At 34.9% G+C, this 27,839-nt stretch overlaps 3 protein-coding genes across 3 annotated transcripts; 1 reads left to right on the top strand and 2 right to left on the bottom strand.

Moving 5' to 3' along the window:
* Window positions 1-22: 22 nt before the first annotated feature.
* Window positions 23-16,013, top strand: LOC136811203 (uncharacterized). The gene is made up of 7 exons (XM_067067817.1): window positions 23-151; window positions 790-1,273; window positions 3,462-3,580; window positions 11,038-11,366; window positions 11,808-11,962; window positions 12,559-12,741; window positions 15,683-16,013. Exons 1-7 carry the CDS (start codon window positions 74-76, stop codon window positions 15,841-15,843), a joined length of 1,509 nt encoding a protein of 502 aa, XP_066923918.1. The 5' UTR covers window positions 23-73; the 3' UTR covers window positions 15,844-16,013.
* A 6,166-nt stretch (window positions 16,014-22,179) lies between these two features.
* LOC136811201 (uncharacterized) lies at window positions 22,180-24,323 on the bottom strand. The gene is made up of 2 exons (XM_067067815.1): window positions 23,833-24,323; window positions 22,180-23,090 (listed from the first exon to the last, which is right to left on the bottom strand). The coding sequence occupies exons 1-2, from the start codon at window positions 24,259-24,261 to the stop codon at window positions 22,236-22,238; spliced, it is 1,284 nt and encodes a 427-aa protein (XP_066923916.1). The 5' UTR covers window positions 24,262-24,323; the 3' UTR covers window positions 22,180-22,235.
* A 241-nt stretch (window positions 24,324-24,564) lies between these two features.
* Window positions 24,565-26,862, bottom strand: LOC136811200 (protein arginine N-methyltransferase 7-like). The gene has a single exon (XM_067067814.1). The coding sequence runs from the start codon at window positions 26,828-26,830 to the stop codon at window positions 24,872-24,874; it is 1,959 nt and encodes a 652-aa protein (XP_066923915.1). The 5' UTR covers window positions 26,831-26,862; the 3' UTR covers window positions 24,565-24,871.
* Window positions 26,863-27,839: the final 977 nt, after the last annotated feature.

The raw sequence follows: 27,839 nt of genomic DNA, 5'->3' as shown, positions 1-27,839 counted from the left end.
CATTTCAATTATGTTTTCAGAATATTTCTTATTTGGTGTGGAATATGGAGATTCATTCCTCTCAGCCAACAACATGTCGTCAAGTGTCAAAGTGAAACTACGCAATACTTCATTGAAGTTCGGTGATGATCTTGAAACCAGCACACTTTTTGTAAGATGGTGTCATTTTTAAATAAATAACCAGACGGTTTTGTTGGTATACTTTGGGGACCCTCCAAGCCTTATATTTATGTTACTTTTAGATTACTATTGTACCGTCAATTCTGTTGAAAACACGAAAGCTCAAATTTGACCACTTATAGGAATTCGAGCCTCAGAGTTCAGAAAAATACTTAGAAAATACAGATCTTAAAATATTAGGCGAGAGCAAATTAATTCATTGTTCTACGGGCCTGACCGACTCTGTTAATTCTAAAATGGAAAAAAAATTGAATTTGCAAAAGCTAGAAGAAGATTTTGGAGATATTTTTAGTTGGATTTTTTAGTTGAAAAAGTGTAAATTCATCCGAGAACTTTGGATTTAAGATATCAAAATGGAAGCACGAACGTCGCTCATCGATAAAGAGGAAAAAGTCTACTGCTTCAAAACGTCACAATTTCTTTAGATCGTGACTTTCCGATCCTCGATTTTGAGAAATTTATTACATTTGTCTCGCCTTATACATCTTAGAGAATTCTAGCCTGAGAAAAAAGTAAAATCGAACAAAAACTGTTCATATAAAAAAGTAAGTTATTTTCATAATGTATTTTCCAAGATTAATTTATTTATTCCAACATTTTTTTTATCAGCTTAACAAATACGGTCATGTCGGGCTTGGAGAGCTACCACCTGATGACATCATCTGGATTCCACATTCCAAATCCACTTTTATAGCGGGATTCGCCACTCAATGGCCGTCAGATATTTATTACCGGTTACATCAGAATCCGGAAACCACCTGGAAGAGAAAATTTCCTGATAGCAATTTCAAACCTGCGGAACTACTTATTATGACTTATAAAACTCCAGAAAATCAACCTAGCTTGAACGCTATTGATTACCAAATGGTGCTGGCTTTTGATAATCAATCAAGAGTCGCCATGGCAATCAAATATGTTAGACTAGATGCCGAGTATGGTTTTACCGGTATTAATATTCAAGAATGTCATTCAGAATTATGGTCTTCTAGTTTAGCTATGAATCTTGAAACTCGCAATGAGGAAGGAATCAACAGTACTGGATACGTAGTGAAAGATGAGTTAAATTTTGGTTGCGACGCTTATCGTAAAACAGGTAACACTGCATATTCTCAGTCCTATCAACGATGTAAAAATAATAGATAACCAACTACCTCTAGAAGGCACTCCTCCCAAGAGAACAACCATTGTTTTCCTATTGAAATGAGCACTCCTTTAAATAGCTCTGTGTGCAGTGCGTGTTATGCTTTTAGCTAGATTTTGACACACTTTTTGACATCCACTGAATTGATAGAAAATTTGAATTGTTATTTACTGCAAATTTTGGAATTTTTTTCAAAAGATAAAGGTACCAATCTTTAGACAAATTGACTACGGATCGGCCTGATACCACTTAATCTTCATCTGGATAAATAAACGCCCATAAAATGATGTTATCTGAAAAATATATGTGTGATTTGAAGTGCGATATCTCACGAATGAAAAGTGCATGAAGGTTGCCCTGATACAAAATAAACAGATGAATGTTTATAGAACAATAGTATCTAATTAAAAAATTCCTTCTGTGAGGCTGCCTATAGGAAAATACACTTTTTCTAACCCAAATTTTGGAAAAATATACATCACGTGATCGATTCTGTCCAATAGAAGGTTGCAAATGAAGCAAGTTTTTATTTAATTGCACTTTTTACGATGCAAAATGTCATTAATATTTTTACAACCGTAACACGGATGTTTTTTGAGAATCAAGGCAAGTTGGTTATCTATTATTTTTACATCGTTGGTCCTATAAACCTTTTTCATAAATTACGTCACGAGCAACGCTTACCTCTTTCCAAAATACTACTACTGTAATTGATTCCCAGAGGATTTCATTTAAGAAGATTTCACTGAAGATTGCCATCCTGGATGGCATGAAACTTTGAGTATGAAATTAACTCAAACTAGAAGATTACTCTATTCATCAAAGTAACAGTCGAAGACTTGAGAGATTTAATCACCTTGGTAATGGTTTCAAAACGAGGTAGTCGTTGCACTTAGAATAATTTATGAAAAGACCTATTAGAACATTTTTTAAAGCTTCTGAATAGCCTGAATTTATAACTCAGAGTTTAAAATTCCATGTTCCAGAAGTAAATGCAGAGCACTTAAAAATGGTTTAAAATGTTTTGAAGACTTTCCAGGGAATTGCTCTTTTTATAAGACATTATGACTTTCATTGTTGTAGAAAAGTTACAAAGCTGTAGTGGTTTTCATCTTTTTCTCAAATATTTCCTGAGAAAAGTTGATTTATATTCACGCTAAATATACTTCCAATGTGCACATTTAACCCTTTAACTGCCCGTCGTTTTTTTTAAGGTTCGACCTATTTGCCGCGGGAAAAAAAAAAGTTCGACCTATTTGCCACGGGAAAAAAAGAAGGTTCGACCTATTTGCCCGATGTCGGCATTTGCCGACATGGTCAAAAGGTAGCGATTTTGACTTCATTTTCTGAATAATACACGAAGTATCAGCCAAGGACTATAATTTTGAGTTGAACATTGTTGAATAGTTATTTTTCAACATAGAAAAGCTTTTAACTATTATCTTTTTTCATTTCAAACCATCTAATACAAAATCTTTGTAGAAGTGTTAAATTTTTGGGCAAAAGAATGGAAAGCGCCGATGTCGGCAAATCCCGACATGGGCAAAGAAATCGAAAATGCTCATGTCGGCAAATCCCGACATGGGCAAAGAAATCGAAAATGCTCATGTCGGCATATGCCGACATGGGCAGTTAAAGGGTTTAACGTTGTGGGACGTTATGAATGTTAGTCGAACGTTAGTTGGACGTTGTATTGGTCATTTCACAGTCGCAAAGCATAATGGGTAATCAGGACCACTGCGCGCTAATGACGACCTGCTATTGGTCCAAAATTTTGAAAAATTTTGAAGATTTTTTCGTCTAACCAATAGAAAGCCGTTATAGAGGCGTAATCAGTTCGGATTACCCATAATCCATTTCGACGCGAAATGGCCTATGCCAACTGAATTGCATTATACCAGTGGATACCCCTTAAAACCTACAAAGTTGGGGTAAAATTGCATTTTCTCACAAAGCAATGAAAGTTTTCTTAGCAGCTTTTACAAAAAACCATATCCAGGGAAGAAATTTATAGGTAGCCTAGACTCACCAGAAAAAGTTTTAGCCCTTGCTGTTTTCTCTATCAGGAAATAGGGGGTACCTTTTTTTTTGTAGGTTTTAAGGGGTACCCACTGGTAATGCCTTACTTCTTTTGTTGCAGGATTCTTTCCTTTCGGTGGATCTCTCGATTCGATGGAAGTTTCAAAACCACCCGTCACTCTGTTCTTGAATGAAGAAATTTATCTCTTTGATCGTGATGTAGAAGTGAACGCGATAAAGGTAAATATTTTATACGCACCAGTGTTAACCAACCCACATAGATAACAGTGGCATGGTGCACCAAAGCTGTGAGGCAATTTTCGAAATTTTTCGAAAATTATGGGGTATTTTAATTTTATCTTTTTTTGGCTGAAAACTGCAAATTCTAAAGTGTAAAAAGCAATGGGGTGCCAAAATTTGTAATCAGAGGAGCCTTTTTCCGACCCCCCCTCCCACCCTGCTACTGATAGACAAGTGCCACCATTACATTGCATAGAACTGACATCTATAAAAAGTAATGTCGTCAATTATTATATCTGTTTAGAATTCTGTCGATAACTTTTTACATTTTTTGTTGATTTGTTATTCTCAAAATGTTATACTGAAAAAAAACATCACAGTTTTGGCGCATGTATCTGATAATTTTTGGCAATCTGATTAGTCTAGCAAGCTAGACGACTAATTCAGACATAGTAGAAATAAAGCAAAAAAGTAATGGAGGGAACAATTTTAGTCGTCTAGTAGTCTAGCATGCTAGACGACTTAACTCGGTAAAAAATAGGAAGTAGAAAACTTGACAGGAGCATCAATATAGTCGTCTAGAATATTTTGTGCACAACAAACTTTTCATAAAAATTCTCTTTTTTCATGTTTTTGGATAACATTTTCAGGGGGTCTTGTTGGTTTGATTTGGTTTGTTTTTTTTTCTTTCACTTAGAAATTCTCATTGGCTGAAATTTTTATTTGTTTATATATTTTGTTGTATATGATTGTTTTCTCACCCCGCAGAAATCTGCGGGCCCTGCTGGAACTCCCGTAAGCTACGGAAACCACCTTAGCCCAGTCGTTTATTTTAACCATATCCCGACATAAAAATTTCCCGCTTTCAACAAAAACGTTATAAACGACTGGATTCCCAGTCTAGTCGTCTAGAAACCTTTGTACACTAACTCCAAACAAAAGAAAAGTGTCAATATTGCAATTATAATTTTTTCCCGCTCAAAAAAAATTCTTGAAAAAAAAATGTGTGTGGAAAGTGTGTGTTAAAAGGTTTTCATTTGAGTTGATTTTGTTTTGAGAGTTGTTGTTGCTTGATAAATTGTTTTCTCGCTACGCAAGTTTCTGCGTAGCTAGCCGGGGTATATATAAGGCTGGAACACCGGATTCTTCCAGTCGTTTATGCAAACTAAATCCCGTGTCATTATTTGTGTTTATTATTAGTATTACATGCATTATAAACGACTCCAGTCTACAATCTGATCGAAAATAGTTAGACGGGTTATTTTGTTTTCAGCATATGGTACAATATTTCGATTTTCTACCACAATTTTAGCTCAGGACTAGTGGTGCTTTTTAGAATATAGAGCACGCCAAAATTTGGATGGCGCGCGGACACTTCGGGATACACAGAGGTTCAGTCACGTCTTCAGTAACTTTGGGCTTCTGGACATGACAGATGAGATGGCATACAGGAAAAGTGGGAGGCGGGAGGCGGGAGGCTAAAATCAAAAGTGGGAGACGGAGGCTGAAATTGAAAGTGGGAGCCGGGAGACTGTAATCGAAAGTGGGAGACGGGAGGCTGAAATCGAAAGTGGGAGACGGGAGACTGTAATCGAAAGTGGGAGACGGGAGGCTGAAAACGAAAGTGGGAGTCGGAAGGCTGAAGTGAAAAGTGGGAGTCAGGAGGTTGAACTGGAAGGCAGGAGGCTGAACTGGAAGGCTGAAAACGAATAGACGAAAGTCTCCCATTTTTCCTGTATGCTGATGAGAAGGAGTTCTTTAGAAAAAGTAACAAAATTGTTTTATCACTGGTTACCGACCAACCAAATCGAATAAGAGTTTGTAAAAACTCAATCTCGTCGTCATTTATCGGACTGAACTGAAAAATCGAAGATAAAAAATAGAACGAGTTTTTTTCTATTATATTAAATTGTATATTTAATAAAAGTCTTTTATTTAAGTTTCTTGATTTGAAATAGTAATGTTTGCTAATTTTGTTCCTATAAAAAAGAACCTTACAATCAATAACGAGGAATAATTTCCAAAATCTATTTAGAGGTTCTAATTGACCAATCTTCTAGATGCCGACTTCTTGAGAGAGAATTCAATATTTTACTTTACTGTATTTATTAGGGTCTAGCATCTGCTACCGGGGGCGGAAGGGGGGGGTGGGTACTAGGTTTACAAGATGACGGATATGCCCGAGCCAAAGTTCGAAAATCGACCCTTAGAGAGACTTAGAGAGTGAGAAAAAAAATTTTGACGCTTTTTTCCAAAAATTACAGCCAAAGTTTTCAAATTTCAAGAATTTGTGACCATTTGAGAGAGTCGATTTTTGATTTTCGTAATTTTGGAACCCATACATAGGAGACTGAACTGCTTTTTAATGGTTTTTGTACCCCTTTGAGGGACTTTTGAGGGTGTGAAAAAGGGACCTTCATGGCTAGCACATACCCCTCCCCCGGATCTGCTACAAAGATTACAAACTAAAGCAGTCCCTCTCAAGTTCGTTTTCGGACCTACCCCGGTGGGGTGGAGGTCCTATAAATTAACCTGTGTCCGTTCGTCCGTTCATCCTTTCGTTACCAACTTTTCTCAGGATTGAATCATAAGAAATCTTTTGATTTTTGGTACAAAGGTGCAAAATTATGGTTGCAAAAATATGATGGAGCCCAATTTTCGAAAAAAAATTTTGGGCAAATTTAAAAGGGTTTTTAGGTGAAAAAATGAATCATTAATCTTTTCTGATTCTTTGCAGGAAAGTAGGCGAACATCATTGGTAAAAGATGGCTGAAGCAGATTTTCACAACAAAATTCTTTCGGCTCAAAAAACGAATCTTTATCTATAAGAATCGCTGTTTATAAGCATAGATCAATGTTCTTGTAGTCATATTATTATTTTTATTAGTTTTTTAAGATGAAAATGTCACGGTGGAAGCAGCCTTATTTATTGTGCATTTTTCTGATAGTGGATTGTTTTTATAAAGAAAAGCGTTTAATAGCTTTTTTACTTTTTTAAAGTCTTTTTCAATAATGTCGATAGTTTCTCCAGAGGAATGTAAATAGATGGAAAAACAGCTTCTTGAAAACAATGGAAAAACGGCTCGTCATATACCAGGTCTCTTGCCCTTAAGGGAGTTTATGTCGAGTTAATAGGTTTCTTTTGTTGTCGCTTTAAAAAATCTGCATAATTAGCGTGTTGTGACAAAATTCTTTTGTTTCAAGCCTAATTATGCGCAAACTTTTAGGGCTTATATTTTGGGTACACCTCCCTTATACGAAAATGTGTCTATATCTTCTTGCTCAAAATTTCCTAGCGATTCTACTGATATAACCGCATCATAACCGCACCATTATATGGAGAGCTAGAGCTCGAGAAAATTATAACTTTATCTTGATTTTACTCGATTTCTGACAGTTTTACAAGAATCAATTTAATATCATTGCGTTAGAATTTCTTTTGCTATACATTGGTGAAAAAATTGCTCCTTATTCTTAAAAATTGAACTAGTAATCGGCGGAAAAGGAAAAACAAATTTTCATTTTTATCGTCAAATCATGTAGAAACTGTCCAATTTGTATGGCGAGCCGTCTTTTCTGGACTTTCATTTAATGACCTAATCAACGTTTTTACAATAGAATTTTCAATAGAAGTGATCGTTGAACTTTGAGTAATCAGAAAAGCTGTTTTTCCATCTCTTAACATTCCTCTGGTTTCTCCCAATAGATATGCTTTCATTATATTTATTTTATTTTGTCCAGTTATGTCTTATGTGTTTCATTGATTCATTTCAATGTTCATTGATTAGTTTTGATAACCAGGTAGGTCCATAAAAGTATCGCTTGTTTTTTCAATGTCAACCGACGTGGCACTTTCCCCTTTTTCTGTAGTGTAGAAAGATAATACAATGTATGGGTGTTGAGAGAGGGTTTAAAAGTTGTTTAGTGTTTGATCGTTTATCAAGATATTTCAAGTATTTTCAGATTGGACCTTGTTACTCCATCTTCGTATTCGACCAACAACTTTCTCGTTCAAAAAAATATAAACTGCAGAATTCGAAATACCATCGAAATACACTCCAAGGTAAATATACCGGGTATCAATGAGATTATTGAAAAAATACGGTATTGTGCCGAAAAAGAAGAAGGCGACGCATATGATGACAGGGGTGAATAGTTTTGCTTTGTTTTGGTTGCTGTAAATTTGCTCTCTCGATTGTTTGAGCTTGATATAAATATAAATGTACACCAAAATGAATGTAAGGTTTGTCGCTACCAACCCTAAAGCAGGTAAATATTGAATCGCAATTGTCCAGGCTAGAGAATCGATTCCAACCTTAAAAGTAATGGAAAGTGCTGCGATTAAGATCATGATCGCAAAAAGCACCCATGATACGATAATGATCTTGGTACGATTCAGAAAAATCCAGGATGTCTCGTAACGCAAATGTAACCTGATTGCGAAAAATCTTTGTAGAGTTAATGAAATCATCGCTGTGAACGCCGGGATTGGAAAAAGGTTCAAGATGCCGCGTAGTATGTTTGCTGTCTCGTGTAGCTTTTTAACATCAATATGCATTGTCAGGAAAAATTCAGGATTAAAAGTCCCGTATACTGTACCAGTAATAAAAAGAATATAAAGCAGAATTTGTGAGGCGGATAAACTAAATATTTCGATATTTTCTTCCAAATTTCGGTTTGTTTTAAACAGCAATATAGCACCGATACAATGTAAAGCTATCACTACAATTCCAAGAAGGATACAACATATGGATAACCCATCCATCTTTTTTCTCCTCAGGTGTTAAGAGGCGCCCCAGCGGTTTTCGTGATGGCGCGATTGGCGTTTTTTCAAGTTCGTGATTTCGTGATTGAAGATTTTAAAGTGCGTGATCGGATGAACGAACGTGAGCAACGTTATCGTGATAGAAAGAAAATTTAACTCGTGATAACGTGATTTGGGAATTTTTTCTGCGTGATTGCGTGATTCGAAAGGTGACTTGGGTCCTCTGTTATCTACTTTTTAGTTGAGCAGCGATGGCCGAGTGGTGCCACGGGTAACCACTACAAACCAAATCTCCACTCCTTCTAATGTTTCGTTCGGTTTATAGATAACCACAAGCCAACTATCTAAACACACGAAAGACCACGTTTAGAAATTCCTTGATTATTGGACCATCGACGACGTAATATCGACTCTAGTACACGATATACCTAGACTAACGATGTACAAAAAAATCTTTAGTCGATAAAGAATATTTATAGCAAAATTGAATTTTTTTTCGCGGGAGGTTAGTTGATAGTAGAATAATAAGATAAAAAAATATGAATTGAATTTAAGAAAATGAAGTTTTGCGGTCTCTTTGAAGATGTATTTTAAAAATATAAAGAAATATAAAGTATCTATTCAATAAAAATCTAACAGTCAGTAATTGAGGACAATTTTCTAAAATTTTATTTCAAGCCATTATTTCCTGAGCGTCAGTTAAAAAAAACGGGTTTTTATTTTCATTTTTCGAAAGAGAATCCTCTTGTAATAATCTTATAGCGACCGTACCATGAAAGTAGAGCATCCAGCTACGGTGCGCGAGGTTGTGGGTTCGATTCCCAGACGGGTCACACCAAAGATTCCCAAAATGGTACTTGATGCCTTTCTGCTTGACGCTCAGCAATAAAAGAGACGGATTAAGGGTAAGTGGGGATATCCAGGGAGAAAGAGTGGCGCCCCCCTACCTTCGGGTAGACAGCTAGAGAAAAGGGAGCCTTCGGGTCGCCCTCGACTGTGGTCGAAAAAACAATAATCTTTTATTTTGTGCTTCGAAACGCAGCTAAAATGATTATTAGATAATCGTCAGCCGTGCAAAGTTACTCGAATCTGATTGGTTTAGAGGAGTGCGATTAATCGTTAATTGCACTATTACCACTTTTTGCACTCTTCGGCGGGGGGACACTTTCGTCCCCTTATTCTTTTCTCTCCCAAGTCCTGTGTCCTGACGATTACCTCGGAATCGTATGTTTTGTCGTGCAATTAACGATTATAATCACTCGTGTTATTTTTCTAATCACAGAGAGTACAGAGCCTTTTGCAATCGTCAATTTGGATACAATTCTTTAGCTTCAGCCCCTTTGCTAGCATTTTTGCTCACTTAAGTGAATGAAAATTGTTACTAAAGCATATCCAAATAATTGGCAGTGGAAACAAGAATGCATATTACTTTTGATAGTCCAACATAATTTCGAAAATTTGTTTGCTTATTTTAGAGAATCAAAAGTGCTGTATTTGAATGTATTTTTGGTTGAAAAATTCGCGATTTTTAGCGGTTAAATTTACGATTGCAAAAATTGAGCTTTTTTTCTACTTATACTATAATGTTCATTTTTACACCAGTGGTAGTTCAACCTTAGGTTAAGAAGTTTATCAAATTTCAAGGCAAACGAAAAAGTCCTTCGGAAGATATGAGACCCGAAACACCCCTTGCACTTTTCTTAAAACATCAAATCTCTAAATTTTTAATAAAGTTTTGTTCCAAAACTCTACCGCCACTTTTTTTCCCGTAAACCACCCTGACGCCCTAACTTTTTCCTGCGTTTACTGACCTTTAAACGGACGATAACATCGTCTAGTTTGATCTTAGCAATTTAATAGCACAGGAAAAAATCAATAAATCACACGCGTAAGGAAAACCAATACAGTGCACAGAAACTTTCTGTCAGCGTGTGATTTTTAAACTTTTCAGTGTGTGATTTTTTTTTAGAGCTTTGAAGTCTTGGGATATAATAATTTCACATTTTGGGAATTTCGGTATGGATAAACACAACTAATTATGTATTTCCAATCATCCCCTTAACTCATTTAAACGAATGAAAAAAAATCATAGTTACCTTATAAGCAAGCCCTTTAAAGATTTTAATTGGTAATTGTTATTTTTGAATGATACTGTTTTATTTCGAACTTTCATATTTTCTTCTAGAAATTTCAATAGCACACCGTGACGAATCTAAAAATATTAACAAATCTGCACAAACTTATTCTTTTGCACGACTTGTAATCCCATCTTCCTTTGCGTCAATTGCTCTTGCGCGTTTAATTAATTACAATACCGAGTTTATGTGTATGTGTTTTTCTGCGACGGAGACGGTAAGGTTCTAATTTGACTAGATCCTTACTGACTGAAGACGACGGTAAATCAGCTTTTTTACCGTCCTCGATTTTGCGGGTCAAAACTGCGGGTTATTCCAAATCGTTTCAGTCACTCTACCGTCCTCAAAAGTGCAAATACATAGTTTCGCTAATATCGTAAGAAAGGGGTAATAAACTTTTACGGTTTTGGGTTTTCCCATCATTTCAAAATGAACTGTGGGATTGGAACTCCTACAAATTTCTTGGTTGAAATAATTATGACGTGTGCAATGCGGGGCGCTATTAGTTAAAATATCTAGACTGGATTTTACAAATTGGATAAAATATCTCTTTTTAGATCAATGAACATGGCTCAATAATCGAACCAACGCAAAGTTCGCCAAGAAATGCTGCTCTGCATATCTTCAAATCAAACGAAACTTCAACTTCAAAATGGAGACTCGGCAATACGTTTTTCTATCGTCAAACAAACGATACAAGAATTTTAGAATCGATAACAGATTTCTTTAGAACGAACGCGTCTGTCGAGTTTAAGCCTAAAAGTGCAGTTATTATCACAGCGGCGCCAGTGTTTTCAGACGTTTATCAGATAGTTTTGGCGAGTAACGATTCAATGACATATGCTTTGATCAACTTCAATCATATTGGAACAGACGATGCTGGCATGTAAGTGTAATACGCAGAGTTAATTACGAAATCGAAAATACAGTAGTTTCTTTAACTCAAGCCTCTATTACTCAAATGTATCCTCAACTCGAATAACTTTTATGGTCCCTTCAGTTAACAATGCCCTCTAAACCTTACTCCATATTCCAAAATTTCCTTAACTCGAATAAATTTGTGTCATCCCCCGTGCGTGTTCGAGTAACGGAGACTCTATTGTACTTATTAGTGGAATTCAATTAACAATTCTAGAGCATTATTGCCATTTCTAATTCTGTTTTCAGCCGATTTTTCGTTTTTTTTTCTCGCTTGTTGCAACATTGAATCAATTTATTTCACCCGCAGTTTAAAACACTGAATACGAAATATTACGATAAAGATTGGGTGAAAAAATAAAATCCAGATCAGAATAATAGGATCTACTGTGATATTTTATTATTTTAGGTTTGGTTTACATAATCCTTACTGTCAACAGAACAGATTCCAAAGCATGTTCAAGACTTCCATTGAATTGACAAGAAACAACAGTCGGCAGATCACAAATACTGAAGCAAGTGGTTTATGGTTATTTGTAATGGTTGATTCTTATTGCGAAAGAGGTAAACAATTTTCATTAATATTATCTCCAAATTAAGTCCCTTGTTATTGACGAATCTTAGCAAGAATCATATTCAGGACCATTGCCTTCCGAAGTCGATCAATACCTATCAGCATTTCAAGTAGATGTTTTTTATAAGCATATAAAAATTGAAAACTCTTGGAGGTGCTTAGGTCGAACGCTTGACAAGGCTGAAAAATGCTTATAAGGATGCTTATATCCCAAACAGAATTTTCGGGAAATTCCGAAAATCCGTAAAATCTCAGCCAAAAACAAGCAAAGTCGGAAAGTTTAGGCTCAAGGTAATGTTTAGCATATGCTTAAGTTATTGTCATATCTGAGCCTAGTTATGCTTATAAATGAATTTCTTATAAAAAAAAGATGTAATGATAAAGAAGGAGACATATTACATTTTCTTTTGCCAACTTAGACTTGGTCTAACCTGAATCGTATTCAAAATCGAAAATTGAAAATTATAAATTCAAATAATAAAAATTGCCCCTTTTTCTTGGGGTATTACATTTTTAATTGTTCCTTACGAGGTCCGCTGAATACGAAAAAAGTAACTATCATTTTTTAATCCGTCCTTTTTTATAGCGAAGCAAAGTACGAGGGCGCCTGTCCCAACACACCCTTCACGCCCACCTCACAGATCAACAACTCAAAGAGGTACTAATGGCTATTCCGTGCCACCAAGAATTACAAAGATCACTCGACCTGGATTAACACGAGGAAAGAAAATCGATGGAAAGCCACATGAAAATGAAGGCTCTAGCAAAGGTACACGCTATTTTTTATAAGAATGTTGTTTTTCTCCATTTCATTCATCATGAATATTCATAACTTTTTGGAAAAAATCATCCTAAATTATTCTTACGGTATTCTTAGGTTAAAATTCAAATTCAATAGACTTAAGGTATGTGTTCACCTTCCTTGACACATTCTCTTTAATTGATCATCTATATTATAATACGCTTAAATCGGAACTCTCCCATTCTCGCATGAGGCTTTTTCGCTAGCGATTTTTAAATACACGGCAATTTTTTTCGCGCCTTTTTGATTGTATATTCAATTCTATTCGCCAAGTGCACTTCCATTCAAGAGAGCACATTTCTCCTTGATGGAGAAACACAACTGACTGTGCAATAGCACTATCAGCATAATTTATAGTTTTTTTAAAAAAAGTTTATGTCGGTTATGAAATAATTTTGATTCACATGTAATACGTCGAAGATAAAATTTGAGTTTTCAAAAAGACATCATATTTATGATTACCCTTGAGATTAATAAAGCTCCGATGACATTTCCCTTCTATTTGATACTCTGATAAAAACATTTCAATTTAATGGACTTGCCAATATGAGAAAAGTTGATGATTTATTCCCAATTCAATTATGAAATTTTTTAATCAATGTTTGCTATTTTTTGTTCTATTGAGATAGCAAAATGAAAACGCTTTTACTTACGCATTGAGTTTAATTGTTAAATAATTGTTGACTCTGTTAAGAGGTATTGAAAAAAGGCACTCTTTATATTCCACCGTAAAGCACTGTGGTCTTTGGAGTGATCGGTGTTGCCAAGTACCTCTAATACTGAATTTGAATTTCTATTTGTTTTTTTATCTTCATCCTTGCGTGAGGAAAATAATAGTCTTTCCTCTCCCAAAAACCCAAATAAAAGCACGTTTAAAGTATGACCGATTTCTCGCGAGAAATTTTTAACTCAATTTTCACCAATATTTGCATGAGCATTATTTTTAGTGAGTCAAGAACATTATTGTTTGAAGGTTTTCAACAAAAGAAATTATGACAAATTTATACAATTTAATAAGGAGAAGAAAAATCAAAATTCAACTAAAAATACTTTCACCATGTTTTTTAATGTGCATTAATTTTAGTGTCCCCTTAAAAATTTTAAACATCAATTTTTACGAAAAAGGCCTAAATTTAAGAACATTTCTTCTCGCAAAATAAGTACATTTGTATACAAATCCCTACAAGTTTCTGAAAAATAGAAAAGCGAGCGAAGCGAGCGTATTAAAAGGAGTAAGAAGTCGTCTCGGACGACGCCGGGACGGCTAGTATCTTTAGAACAACAAATTTTTATACATCAAAAGTATATATTTTCTGAAAGCCAATAATATTCTCTTTCTAATGGTAAAAGTTTCAGCTGAATTTAAAAAACTTATTTGAGTAAATAATCCATCATAAGACGAACTTTGTTTTGAAATTTAAATGGTTATAACTCTGGATCTATAAAAGATTTTAAGATCGCGATTTTACCAAAATGAAATCCAGTAACTTTTCTTCCACTTTGACTGAAAAAATTTTTTTTGACAAAAAATCAGAAAAAAGGTGTACACATCTTAACATGGAATACATACCTAAAGCATAAAATGGCCTTTTTGTGTTTTGAGCCTTACTTGGGGATAATTGGTAATTCACAGTTAAAAAGGTTTCAAAATTGGCACTCTTAGCATTAGCCTGGATATCCAGGCTGTAAACTATTTCACAGTCTATTTCTTTATATTTTTATGTTCTGGTTTACAGCCTGGTCTCCCTAGAGCGATTTGCATTCTCTTTAAGAGAATGCAGTCCGCTCGCTTGCGCTCACTTCGCTAAAGCCGTAAGGGCCAATCTACACAGCGCAGAGCAATTCTAAAGCAAAAATAGGGTAGTCCTCCAGTTGCTAGTGAAGATAGGGCTTTCTGTTACATGAAAACATGAAAAAGAAGAAAAAAGAGGCAGGTTCATTTTCCAAGAAAACATGGTTGGTCATGATAATGCATGCAAACTTTTTTATGGACTTTGGTGTAATCTTTGGATGTTCTAAATAGTTTTAGATCTTGTAAGACTGCTTTTTATCAATTTCTGTTTCGCTGCCCTGGGTTGACTAGGAAACATGGGTTTGCACTTTCTTTCTCTAGGGAGACCAAGCTCTATAATTTTAGAACTTTGTATGTTGAGGTAATTTTTGTTTTTTCTAAAATTTTGAGCTTGGATATCCAGGCTATCTTAGCATATTCTTAATTTTTCGGCCAATTTCATCAGGAATATTCTTACACGTTTTTTTTTTTTTATAAGAACGTCAAAAATTTTCGAAGCCTTCGGATGTTCTTAGTTTTTTGGATTTGAAGCCTAAAAATGTTCTTAAAATGTTCTTATTTTCAGCATTTTGATGTAATTTCTTAAGAAATTGCATGTTTTTAAGTCTCCAAAGCCTTAGAATGTTCTTAAATTTTTGGGCCTCGAAGCCTTATGTTCTTATAAAAAAAAAACGTGTAACAATTATTTAGGTGGTTAAAAGTTTTATTGCCTGTATTGCCAGCTTTTTTTTGCTATAAAAACTTTTGCCATATGTCTAATTCGCGGGTCTCCTCTCAAAATTTTGTTTATATTTGAACTATTCACATGCGGTTGCGTCCCACGAAAGGTGCTACGGATTGCAGTAGTGTAGACAAGATGGATGCAAAGTTGGTGAAGGAGAACAGATTTTTATAACACAGGAATTATTCTTTGATATTTTGAATTGATAATTACTGTGTCATAAAATTATCTTCTTCTGTATTTTTATGACACAGTAACGCTTCAGAATACAAAAAGATAATTACTGTTTCATGAAAATCTGCTCTCCTTCACAAATTTTGCGCTCCTCCCCTTGTCTACGCTACTGGATTGTAAGTGTTGCCCCATATTATTAAATTTATTTTGACTTTCTACAGTTAACAATATGGGAATAATCATCGGAGCGAGCGTTGGTATACCTACACTGTTTATCATATGTATTATGGTCTTTGTTATATACCTTCGACGTAAACAACCCAATCCCATGGCAACCAATGACGTGTCATTCAAGAATGGAAATGTTCATGTGCAAGCGTAAAATTTGTAGACTCAGTGTCACAGTAAAAGTAGCTGTTTTTGATTCAAGTTTTTTTATGGAATTAATGTCGAATTGAATTTTGTGGTATTTTGAAAGAAATTGCTACAATTTGTGTCAAAATGTACTGAGAATTTCGTTTATTTCCTCGTTTTTCGAAATTTGAAGTTCGGGCGAGAAAGTCATACTTCTGTGCTATTTGCTGGTCGTAATTGAGGGAGGGGTTTTTCGACTTCCAGGCTATATTCTGAACCATATTGAACCATCATTCATTGGGATCTCAGATCCCAAAAAGCTCTACTCTTCAAACCTAAGTTAGAGTGCTTCCAAATCGTTTGTGGCTATAAGATTTCGTGGGAGCTGTTCTTTTTTCTCAAATATTACGACCTCGATTGTAAGTTTTCCTGATCACTAACCCCTTATGTATATGTCAATGAGTATTTTTTAATTTTCAAAATTTGAGGAAGAAATGTAGATCTAAAATGGATCATGATGATACTTGTAAACAATCAATTATTATACCGTAAATCACCGATTAAGCGCCCGGGCGCTTATTTAGTTTTTCAGGCTCTGAGGGGGGCGCTTATTCAAGCGGGGCACTTATTCAGGCGGGGCGCTTATTTTTTTATTTCAGAAATTCGTATATCAACAAATTCGGAATCTGCTTAAACTCAACTTAACTTAACTCAATAATTTGATGGCAGAAGTCACTGGAAAAAGAAAAAGAGAAATCGGACTTGCGGTTCCTGTTAAATATACAGCAATTATACCGACGATAAACTTTTCGCTCAAATCTCGCTTGAGAAGTTAGAAAAGAAGAAAAAGATTATCGGCATTGATATAACTGAAAGCAAGCTGAAGAAACTTCCTTGCTTTGTAAAAGTGAAAAACGAATCTGAAGAAAAAGAAACAGAAAAAAAAGAAAGCTAAAAGACCTTGATTTTTATTTTTGTTCCAATTTTTGTTCGCTTATTCGAGCGGGGCGCTTATTAAATTATTTTAACTAAATGGGGGGCGCTATTCGAGCGGGGCGCTAATTCAAGCGGGGCGCTTAATCGGTGATTTACGGTAACTAATTTTTTTCAAAAAATTTGAGCAACTATAACAAACTATTTTTGTATTTCATCAACCAAGAACCCAAAATAAGTAAGACTACGTGCCAGTTCACCTGATAGGCGAATAAGGGAGAAATTTATTGAAAAACTAGAAAACCTCTACTAAGGTCGATAGGTTGGTTTCCTCCCCCAGATCGAAAATTTCATAATTTTTCACATTTTGTGCAAAAAAGATTTCCATGTCGTCCACTTCATGTTTTTTATAAGCATAACAAAAGAAAACAGGCTCGGAGATGCTTAGATCGAGGACTTGACAAGGCTGAAAATGCTTGCAAGGGTGCTTATATTCCAAACAAAACTTTTGGGAAATTCCGAAAATCCGTAAAATCATAGCCGAAAACAGCCAAAATCAGAAAGTTTAGGCTCAAGGTAATGCTTGGCATTTGCTTAAATTTTTGCCATATCTGAGCCTAAACACAGGAAAAAGTCATCAAATCACACCGGTGTGAAAGTGAAAATCACACGGTGTGAAAGTATACATTTCACACTGCTATCCCACGCGTCGGAATCGGTTCGTTTTTACGCCGGTGGGAAACGCAAAATCACACCCCTAAAAATCACACGTGTATAATTGAATTTCCGACGTGGTTAACGCAGGATCACACGCTTTAAACATTGTGTGCTGAATCGAACAATACACGTGTTAAATCGAAAATCCCACGTCGAATTTCGTACTTCAGGCCCTCTCTCCTCGCGTGTTAAATTGAAAATCCCACGTCGGATTTAGCATTTTACACTCGCTTATCTTATCGAAAACCACACGCCGAAATTTTGATTCCCCACCAAGTTTTTGGAAAATGGCTTTGATTTGTATTTGATAAATTGTTAAATGTATTCTATCATTCGTGAGCATTGGCTCGATAGCTCCCATTCGTTCTGTCATGTACTTGCGCTACTTTGAGAATCCCGGCACTTTTGTCACAACAGTGGAGCTGCACTAGAGAGCCAATTTAATGACCTCAAACCCGTCTCACCGATCCACTGAGCCCTTGCGACGCAAGTCCATTGCGAACGAATGAGGCCGCCCTTGCGGGACGCCTCACCTTTAGCGTTGTGTTACACACTGATCGAATACACCGTTATAATGTTATGATTTGAATGCAATCTGAACAGTTTCGGTCCAATTTTCACTTGTGGTTTTCTTTACGCATGCGTAGTACAAGGGTGGGAATTGTACCTTCCCACCGTGTTAATTTGACTTTCCCACCCATGGGAACTAATGACTGCGATTTCTTGTTTCTATCTTGTCCTTCTACGTTTTTAGAGTTTTGTAGTGTAAGTTTTATACTTCTTGGACTATAGTTAGTGTTTGACAAAGTGTTAAATTGGATTTCACACGCCGAAAATTTATAGTGTACAACATACTGAAAAATTTTATTTGCCTGCGGAAATTAGAATTCACACGTGTGATTTTGATAAAGCCTTTTCAGTGAAGTTTTAAAGTGTTAAATTGGATTTCACACGCCGAAAATTTAAAGTGTACAACATGCTGAAAAACTTTATTTGCCTGCGGAAATTAGAAATCACACGTGTGATTTCGATAAAGCCTTTTCAGTGAAGTTTAAAAGTGTTAAATTGGATTTCACACGCCGAATTTAAAAAAAATGAAAATAACTATTTGAAAAATTCCGCAGTGTGATATCGGAAATCACACTGCCAAAACAATCACACCTTATCAGTTTATAAAATCACACGCAAAAATTGATTTTTGAAAATTACGGCGTCGGAATTTAAGTTTTCGTGTGATCTGATGACTTTTTCCTGTGAAATATGCTTTATAAATAAAATTCTTATAAAAAAGACATGTAATAGGGGGAGGGTTAAAAACTTATACCGAAAACATGCCTTGAATAAAGCAATTTCAAGGTATTATCATGAAAGGATTACGTTAAGGGAACAAATTTTGGCGGGAACAAATTTTGGCGAATTTAGACGAAGTTCGCCAAAATTAGTTCCCGCAAAAATTAAATACCGGGTGACCCACGAAAAAGTTCAGACGTTGCCCGACAACTTGAGGCCGAACAAATGTCCCAAAGTGCTTGGAGTTTTGATATTTAGAAAGTAGATATCCTAACTTAAAATTTGAGCTATCACTTTTTAAATTTGACCAACTTGTTCTCTACTTATGAGCTTTTAAAGTCAAAATTCACTTTTCGGAAAGTGTTAAAAACACGTAAAAAAGGGGTATTAAATTTATGCAACAAATTAGAAAATCACTTACAAATTGACTTATTTAACGAGTTTTATGACATTAATAATTACTAAAAACACCTTTAAAAGTAATTTTTGTTTAAAACAAGACTAGTTTTTATAAAAATTGGCGCTTTTGAAGATTTTTCTGATTTTTTTCAAAAACTGTATATCAAAAACGTCTAAAAATACCAAATTTGATACCCCTTTTTTACGTGTTTTTTATACTTTCCGAAAAGTTAATTTTGACTTTAAAAGCTCATAAGTAGAGAACAAATTGGTCAAATTTAAAAAGTGATAGCCTAAATTTTAAGTTAGGATATCTACTTTTAAAATATCTAAACTCCAAGCACTTTGGGACATTTGTTCGGCCTCAAGACGTCGAGAAACGTCTGAACTTTTTCGTGGGTCACCCGGTATTTTGCTCACTCGCCAAAATAACAAAATCTGAGGCAATCCTCCCAAATTTGGAAGAATCTTCCCGACCGAGCTAATGGTGGGGAGTACTTAAATAACAATAAGAAAATAAAAATCCCTTTCCCAGTGACCCAGAAATCCACCGGGTTAGCTTTGAAAGGCACTAAGTTTGAATTCAAAATCTCGATAACTCACTGGGATGAGCCAGATATTCTCCGGTATAGGGAAAATTTCACTTACTAGTTAGTCTTGGTAATTCATTAATATGTAATTTTCGTTTTTAACCGGGCTATACCAATTAATTGATTATTGACCGGGGTAAGACCATAGTTTTTCAAATTTACATCGGGTTAGAGAATTCCAATTGATTTTAGCCTGGTTTACTCAAGATCTCACCGGGGCTAAAAATAAGGCTATTTTTGACAATAGTGAGGTTAAGTAAATCGGTAAAATCACGACGATGAACGAAAATTTAACAGACTAGTGAGTTTCAACCAATCAAATTTCGTATTTTCACTAGCCTATTACATTTTTCGTCCGTCGTGATGATTCCTTGTATGCTTAACCTCAGTAATATCCTTCAGCAGGGCATCCACCGGAGCGGATCTGAAAGGGTCTTAATCGCATAATTCTTAACCTTTACCACGCCGAAGCCGTAAATTTACGTTTTAAGCTATAGCCGAAGCCGTAAATATACGTTTTTCGTGCGGTTGTAAGAAAAGCCGCCCTACCGCCTTAAAGACGCCTTTAAATCCCGGGAAATGTCTTATATGACGGAGAGAAAATGTAAACAAACTATTTTCAATAGTTTGAAACCACCTACTTTCGATTTTAACTGTCAAAACAAACTGGAAAATCAGGCAAAATATTCTTTTGGAAATTATGAGCTCATTGACTGCTGTAACTAACTTTTTATATTTATTTAGTGGAAAATGGTTTGTTTTATTGGTTGGAAAAGTTATGTATTGCTTGTTTGTAGTTTAGTTAGTGTTTGAGGTAAGTTTCTGCCTCCTTTTTCTTTAGTATGACGGTACATTAAGGGTGAGGACTGGAGGCTTGTCGGCCGTCATCGACCGTCACCGAAGCCCAAGTTAAGGCTTCTGATAAGGCTGCAAAGAGTTTTCAAGTGTATATACTATGTTATTTCTATTGCTTTCATGCTGGTTGATGATAGGAAAGTCTTTTTAGCTGTTTTAGTGATTATTTACCATAAAACCTCAAGTGGCCTCTGCCTTACGTGCCTCTGATTTACGTGGAAATTTTCTCGAAAACCAAGGTTTTCTAAAATGAATTCTGCCTTTTCTAGTAAAGGTATGATTGTGATTTTTTGGCTAGCAGTTTTAGTTATAATGGTGGAAACAATGAGCCAGAAAATTATGGTATCGCAAATGTTCTCCCCACTTTTTTTTTTAAACCGGACTTAAAAATTTTGAAAAAATATGACAACATTGCGTTTTGAATTTTTTCACTCTAGGCAGAAGACTATGGGTCACCATTGATAGAGGAAAATCCTTTATTTTAACATTTTTGGAAAGCAGGATAGTTGGGCTTTCCAGAATGGGCTTATTTTTTTGAATCGGTTTAGTAGATCAAAAGTTATGACGGAAAGCGTAAAACTGTCATTTTTCCCAAAACGACAAGGCGTGCACGGGGTGAAGTTCCCAGAGAGAAGGCGTGGTAAAGGTTAATAAACTGGCTTTGAAATTTTCATCTGAGGTGTATGCGTTATAAAGTATATATTCATAATAAAATACTATCTAAGATTAAAATTCACTATAACCTTAATCAACCAATTAAAAGCTAATAAATAACTTGACTTGATAATGTGTTGCTACGTGTAAAAATAATAGAAAGATTCTCGAATAATTATCAAATAGTTTCTAAATTTCAAATCAAACCCCGAGCTATAAAAAGATTATAAAAGACTAAAAAAAACCCAACTTGTAAAAGTCGATATATAAAAGAGCAAATTTATCTTAGAGCTGCCTTTGGCAAGAACATGAAAATGAAATTTTGCTTAGAATAGTCTATATTTAGGCTGAAAAAGTCTCCAAAGATTAGTACTAGTAATCTCATGGTTATGAGGGAAATTCGGGATAAATAAAGATTTTCGAAATTCATCCAGAATTTCACGAAAACAAGCATGGGATACGTGGTTAATCTCATGAGTTTTGGATAGTATTCCATTTACTTAAGCCTTCGAAGTTTGTAAGAAATTCGAAAAAGGTCATGAATTTCAAAACGATGGAAATTTCAGTTTTGCGGGAAATTACAAAAGCTAGAAGGGAAATTACAAATTAACGTATAGTAAGCGAAAACGTCAATCGAATTTCAATCAACCATGAGATTAACGTAGTTAATTTTCGTATAAGAGTGCTATTAGATAGTGTTTATTTTTTACTGTTTCAATGTTATTTTATTCGGATGTAAAATCTCAAAGAATTTGTAAAACAAAAACTGCTGACTCAGCAAATCATATTTTCTATCAGCTTTAAACCGCGAAATCTTAAGAATTGCATCTGATTGATGAAACATCAAATTTCCGATTACCAGACTTGTAGTTCAACTAACTTACTGATTTCAAATGTTTCAAATGTACTCATTATATATTGCCAAACAGTTTCAGAGAAAAAATTTAATCGGGGAATAAGTACTAGGAATTAAAAAAGGAAATTAATCATTGCCTACAAAATATTCGACATCTTGGTCAGCCAGCCTTTTATTATCCTCTCTGCCATCATACACACCACCAACAGTGTTTTGTTTACTTGTATCCCAAGTCGGATTATAAATACAACGTTTCGGTTCGTATTGCCATTCTGGTTCAAAAAGTAAGAAATTAAAATTATGCGGTTTTTCACATTCCGCTGAATTAATAAAAACGTTACCAATAGTTTTATCGCGATCTTTCTCGGAGGAGAATTCTTGAATCGGGTTTCCACGTCGACTCCAAAATAGTTTCATGTCTTTGGGATAAGTTCCGTGTATAGCTATATACTTGTTACATACTTTTTTCTCCAGTCTCAAATAAGGTGATTTGTCTACAATAGGGGCATGGTGTACTCGATCGTCAGTACGAAATAAAGTTAATATATTCATATCTGTCACCCAGACTCCAATCATTTGATCAGCCCACGGATGACATCTGATCTCATGAGGAGCTTGAAGTAAAAATCGTTCAACTAAATCTCTAGATAACATAATAAGACTCTCCTCAGGTCTAATCATTTCTTGGATACAATGGGTGTATCCCCAGTGGAAATTCTTTAATGGCGGAGCAATGGGAAGTTCCTTTAACAAACGATGTAAACAAAGGAAATAATCGTCATCTATTCGCACAAAATATTTGAAATCGTAATGAATGAGTGCCCATAACATGTGATACATGAAACGCTTCCCAAACTCGATTCCACCACGCAGCGGTTGTAAATAAACATCTTTGTAGGTGTTTTTTTCTTTCGTTATGTTTTGATAATACTTATCTGATGGATACTGGTAGTCTGTCAGAAACCAACATTTCGGGATAACCTAAACGGAAGATAGAAGTTCATTAATCGGATTAATTTTTCGGGAGATTTAATTTACGTACTGAAATATTCAATTGAAAGTGGCCCTGTAAGCTGTCATTTTTCAAAAATTAGCAGATTTTACAGAAAATTTTCACTTGAAAATTTAATCTTAATTAATTAATGTTGCGGGAAATAATCTCGGGAACCCCGTATTACGGCTATTCTAAACTTGAAAATGCATTTTTCGCTTTGAGACACTGGTAAAGTAGCAAAAGAAGCAATTTGAATATCTAGTCTCGCTAAAACTTGTCACCCGATTTTTAAAAACTCCGCTATTTATTTTTGATCGTCAACCTTTCCCGAGCAAGAAAAAGTGAATTAAAATTTGTGCTTCATTGACAGGTTGAATCTAGAACTTTCTTTGTTTTCACGTTTTACACTTTTAAAATTCTATAGGTATTTTTCTTCTTTGTATGAAAACCACGCAGATCACGCAATTTATGTTGGAAATAAATGACTCTAAATCCTACACAGGACTCCAACTATACCTTATTGAATTTAATTCTACTACACTACCTCTATAAACTTCTTTAGAAGATTTAGGGATTGATTCAAACCAGGTACCAGGTTACAAGAAAAAGATCGAACTAAGCATTCAAATGCTAGAAGAAGAGAGATCACACATATAATCTAAATCTTATCTAAGTGTATTTCACATATTCAAAATGTCTAGTTCGTAAGAAAATAACAAAAAGAGTTACCTTGGAGGTAGGAACGCAATCTTTCCACCAGCTTTGGCGAATTGCTTGTCTCCGGTCAAACCTTCTTGGTCCTGATGAAACAATCAATAGCAAATCAACTTTCTTCCGTTTGATTTTCACCACACTTCCATCATTTTTGCGCACTGTATCTTTCAATTGAAGACGTTCGTAAACAGGGTTCTGTAGCATAGTTGCCAACTTCTGTGCTCTGGTTTGTGATGCCCATTGCATTGCTCTATCCATTATGATGTCTAGCTCTGAAGGTGGATCGGTGTGTTTTGGAAAATCGTTCTTGGATTGGTGGATTTGGTTTATGGGTTGATCTTTGTACTGGTTGGTGGCGTGAATGAGGGCGTAATAAAAGACAATACATAAACCGAAAAACATTCCAAAATAAATGATGGTTTGTATTTTCATTCGTATTCTCATCTTTGTTGAAATTGATTATTTTGTTTGTTTTTTTAGTGCTAAAACAAAGCAAACAGATAGATCAACATGATTAAGAAAGTCTTTTTCAAATGCAGAGTATGTACCTTTTTTAAGTGTCCAAAATCTACGAGGGTACTTTTTTTCGCGAATCAAGAATCTAAGATAATTGCGTTGACAAAATTTCGCGAACCTGTCTCATTTTCACCTAATTTCTTTCATTATCCTATAGGGGTTTCCTCAGCAATCTGATTTTAGATTTTTCGCGAGGACTAAATTTCGAGAAACGGTCAAGATTCACGTAGATTAATCCAAGCGAAATTTAATCCACTTAAATAATAAGTATATTTTTGCTTGGTCAAACAAGGGGTTCGAAATATCATCTGAGGTTTACACAATATTTCAAAAATTTGTACTGTCTTAATGAAACCTGAATTTGTAAAAAATATATCTGACGAACCTTGGGTTGACATGTTGCCAGACTTACACTTATATTCATTCACCTTATATGAAAAATTATCAATTTCAAAAAAAAGCTTTCAGTAATAACAAAACAATAGAAAAAATGACGCTATTAACAACACTCTTCTCATCTCAATTTTTCGATCCATATTTAAAAGCCCATCCTTGAAAAAGAAAACACCACATCATGGTCATGTCCAGGACGATACAAAACAGTGCAATCTATAGTTGTTGAGCCACTCAACTCCTTTTTCAAAAAGCCAGGAATGAAAACCACAGCTTGTTTACTGTATTGCACCCAGGGTGAATGTTTTGATGTCAGCCCTGTCGTGAAAGTAATGTCCTCACTATAAACAGAATCGAGCCAGACAACTAAAGCCATTTCCTTGGAGAATTCAGTATCTAACTTTATCGTAACTGACCGAAGTATATCCTTACTGGGTGGCTGGTCTGTCAAGTTAAAATCCATTAGAGTGACTATATCGCTTGCAATTGAGTGTTGGTACTCAATCATAGAATAAGGTTCTGCACTGTAAAATTGTCCATGCTCCGGATCTGAATAGACACATTGTACTTTGGATATCAAATCATCAAATTTGGTCAAATCAAAACCAAGAATATCACCAACAGTTGATCTTATTTTATACAATTCTTGAAATTTCACTACTGCAGCTTTTAAATATAACATAGAAGGATAAACTTGTACCCCTTTTTGTGATAAGGAAAAGACATCATGCCAGATTTGTAGAATATGCCATGGTAGAATATTACAAGGCCAGAAAGGGTCATAAACAACTGTATCAGTTTCATGGTTTACTTTGGTTAATGGAAAAATGACATTGTTGGCGTCACAAATTCCTTTGATGATGCTTCTTGTCCATTTTGAAGACTCAGAATAAGCGACATTCTCAAAACCATTGTTTTTCAAAACTAAAGCAGCTAATGAAGAATCACCAACGATAACAACTCGTTTATCATCTTTAGATAGCTTGTAACCCAATTGTCTCCATTTCTCAATGAGTTTTTTAGTATTCCACAGAGCAAACGTCTCACGTGACCAAGCTACATGAAGATTACAATGACAAATTGGTGGCTGTAAGCTGTTGGAGGAAGAAAGAACATTTCTAACGACGTCAAACCATACAGTATAGTTATCATGGTACATTGTCACTTGTAATGATTCACCAGAGATAACTTCAATAGGCTTTGGTAAAAAGTATAAACATTGCATCCAGTGATCACGCCAGATATATTCTTCAGAAACCCAAGAAGGTGCCATCGACAAAATAATATCTTTCTCTTTATGCACGATGAGGTCCCACCACATAACAATACCATGCAATATCCCCGTTTTTGTCACCTTAACTAATATTTGATGTTTTGATTGCTTTGCCGTGTCGTTATGTTTGTAAACAGACGTAAAATCAATTTCAGTACATATACATGAATTTGATAACACCTTGATGTGGTCTGGGTATAATTGGCTACATTGAATTTCATGGGCATTGGCTGTGCGGCGACAGTCTTGGTAATGCTTTGGTAGTTTCAATCCTGAATTCTTTTCATCAAGATTATTCATTTCCCATAAACTTTCACTTTCAACAAGTTGAATACAAACCTGAGCTGCAGCTGGAATAATCATAGCATCTTTAGATAGCAGACGTAGATGAGCATCATTGACAGTTGGTAACATACCTTCACCAATAAGTTCAGAATCGAGAATCTCAGTTACCAACACATCAGCTTTTCTTGGTAAATCTTCAGGAATTGTCATCTCAGTAGAAGATTTATTCAAAACTTTGATTTGTTGCTCAAATCCATTATCTGTGATAATTTCTCGAGCTAGTTCAGCAATTGGTTGAAACATTTCACACGCAACTACTTTCACTTTTTCAGAATGACTAGCAGCCATCATGGATAAAATACTGGTACCTGTCCCAATGTCAAGGACTTGGATACTGTTCTTCGTTTTTGAAAGTTCCGCCAATGTTTCTTTTAATGCTTGGTTGAATTTCAGATGACGTTCATGATCATGGAGCATACCAGCATGTGCTGACCGTGCAATTTCATCATTTTCTTCACTTTCATTGCCACTGTCAAAACTATCCATTATTTTTATTATTTTAATGTGTTTTCATATAATCTAAATACGAAAAATATATCGATTACAGTATATCCATTTAAAATAGCAGGTGCCACGTAAAGTATGTGAGAGTTAACCGAAATAAAGTTCTTTTGTAAGACCAATTTACAGCTTCATTTAAAAAGCTCCGTTTTGACAAAAATAAAAAGAATTCTGAGTTTCAATTCAGACTTGTATAGAAAAGACATGTATTTTTGCATGGTGTCATAGTAAAATACACTAATCCATATAATAATAAAATATAATTTATAAAAAAAATTAAATGCAAACACATTAAGTGTTTTGAGCCATCATGATATCACAAAGATGTAATAGAAGATAGTAAAAGTTATGAATTAACGCTATAAATTTCAACATGAGCCATTTTAAAACATCATTAATCATTAAGTCAGTGACCATCTTGTCATATAATACAACTCAACTGAAATTCGCAAACTTTAAAACTCTAATACTATACATTTTATAAACTTATCATTTATGATTAATTAAATGTCAAATTAAATATTTTACAATGATTACAACATGTCCATTAGCACGTATAATAATTCCTAAATTGTTAAAACCCATTGTTTCTTTTCAAGAAAAACCAAGGAGATCTTTTCCTCTTTGTATAGATGCAGGTAAAAACAGTACAGTGGTCACCAATCCCATTACGACAAATCCTAACAGAATAAGATCTAAAAGTAAAAATCTGTCAAGGAAAAAAACAGGGAAAAACAAAAAGGCTGAACAATATATACCCATTAAATTATATACCTCCTAACCTACAATAATTTTTGATGTTACCGTGTAATATCACATCAGTTTGCACTGTACAAATTATCATTTCACTTAATGCAATATCTTATAATTTATGACGCCAGTTCGTGCTAAAAATGGGGTACTCTCATAAGAAATTTTTTGACGTCAGTTTTTGGAAGGGATTTCTTGCTTTTATTTGATAGTAAAAATAATACCTAAGTGAGGTTTGCAACTG

The sequence above is a fragment of the Clytia hemisphaerica genome, unplaced genomic scaffold (assembly GCF_902728285.1).
Source record: "Clytia hemisphaerica strain Z4C2 unplaced genomic scaffold, Clytia hemisphaerica genome assembly, whole genome shotgun sequence".
NCBI classification, from domain to species: Eukaryota; Metazoa; Cnidaria; class Hydrozoa; order Leptothecata; family Clytiidae; genus Clytia; species Clytia hemisphaerica.
The sequence above is the reverse complement of the archived record's forward strand: the minus strand, read 5'-3'. Positions and strand labels throughout refer to the sequence as shown.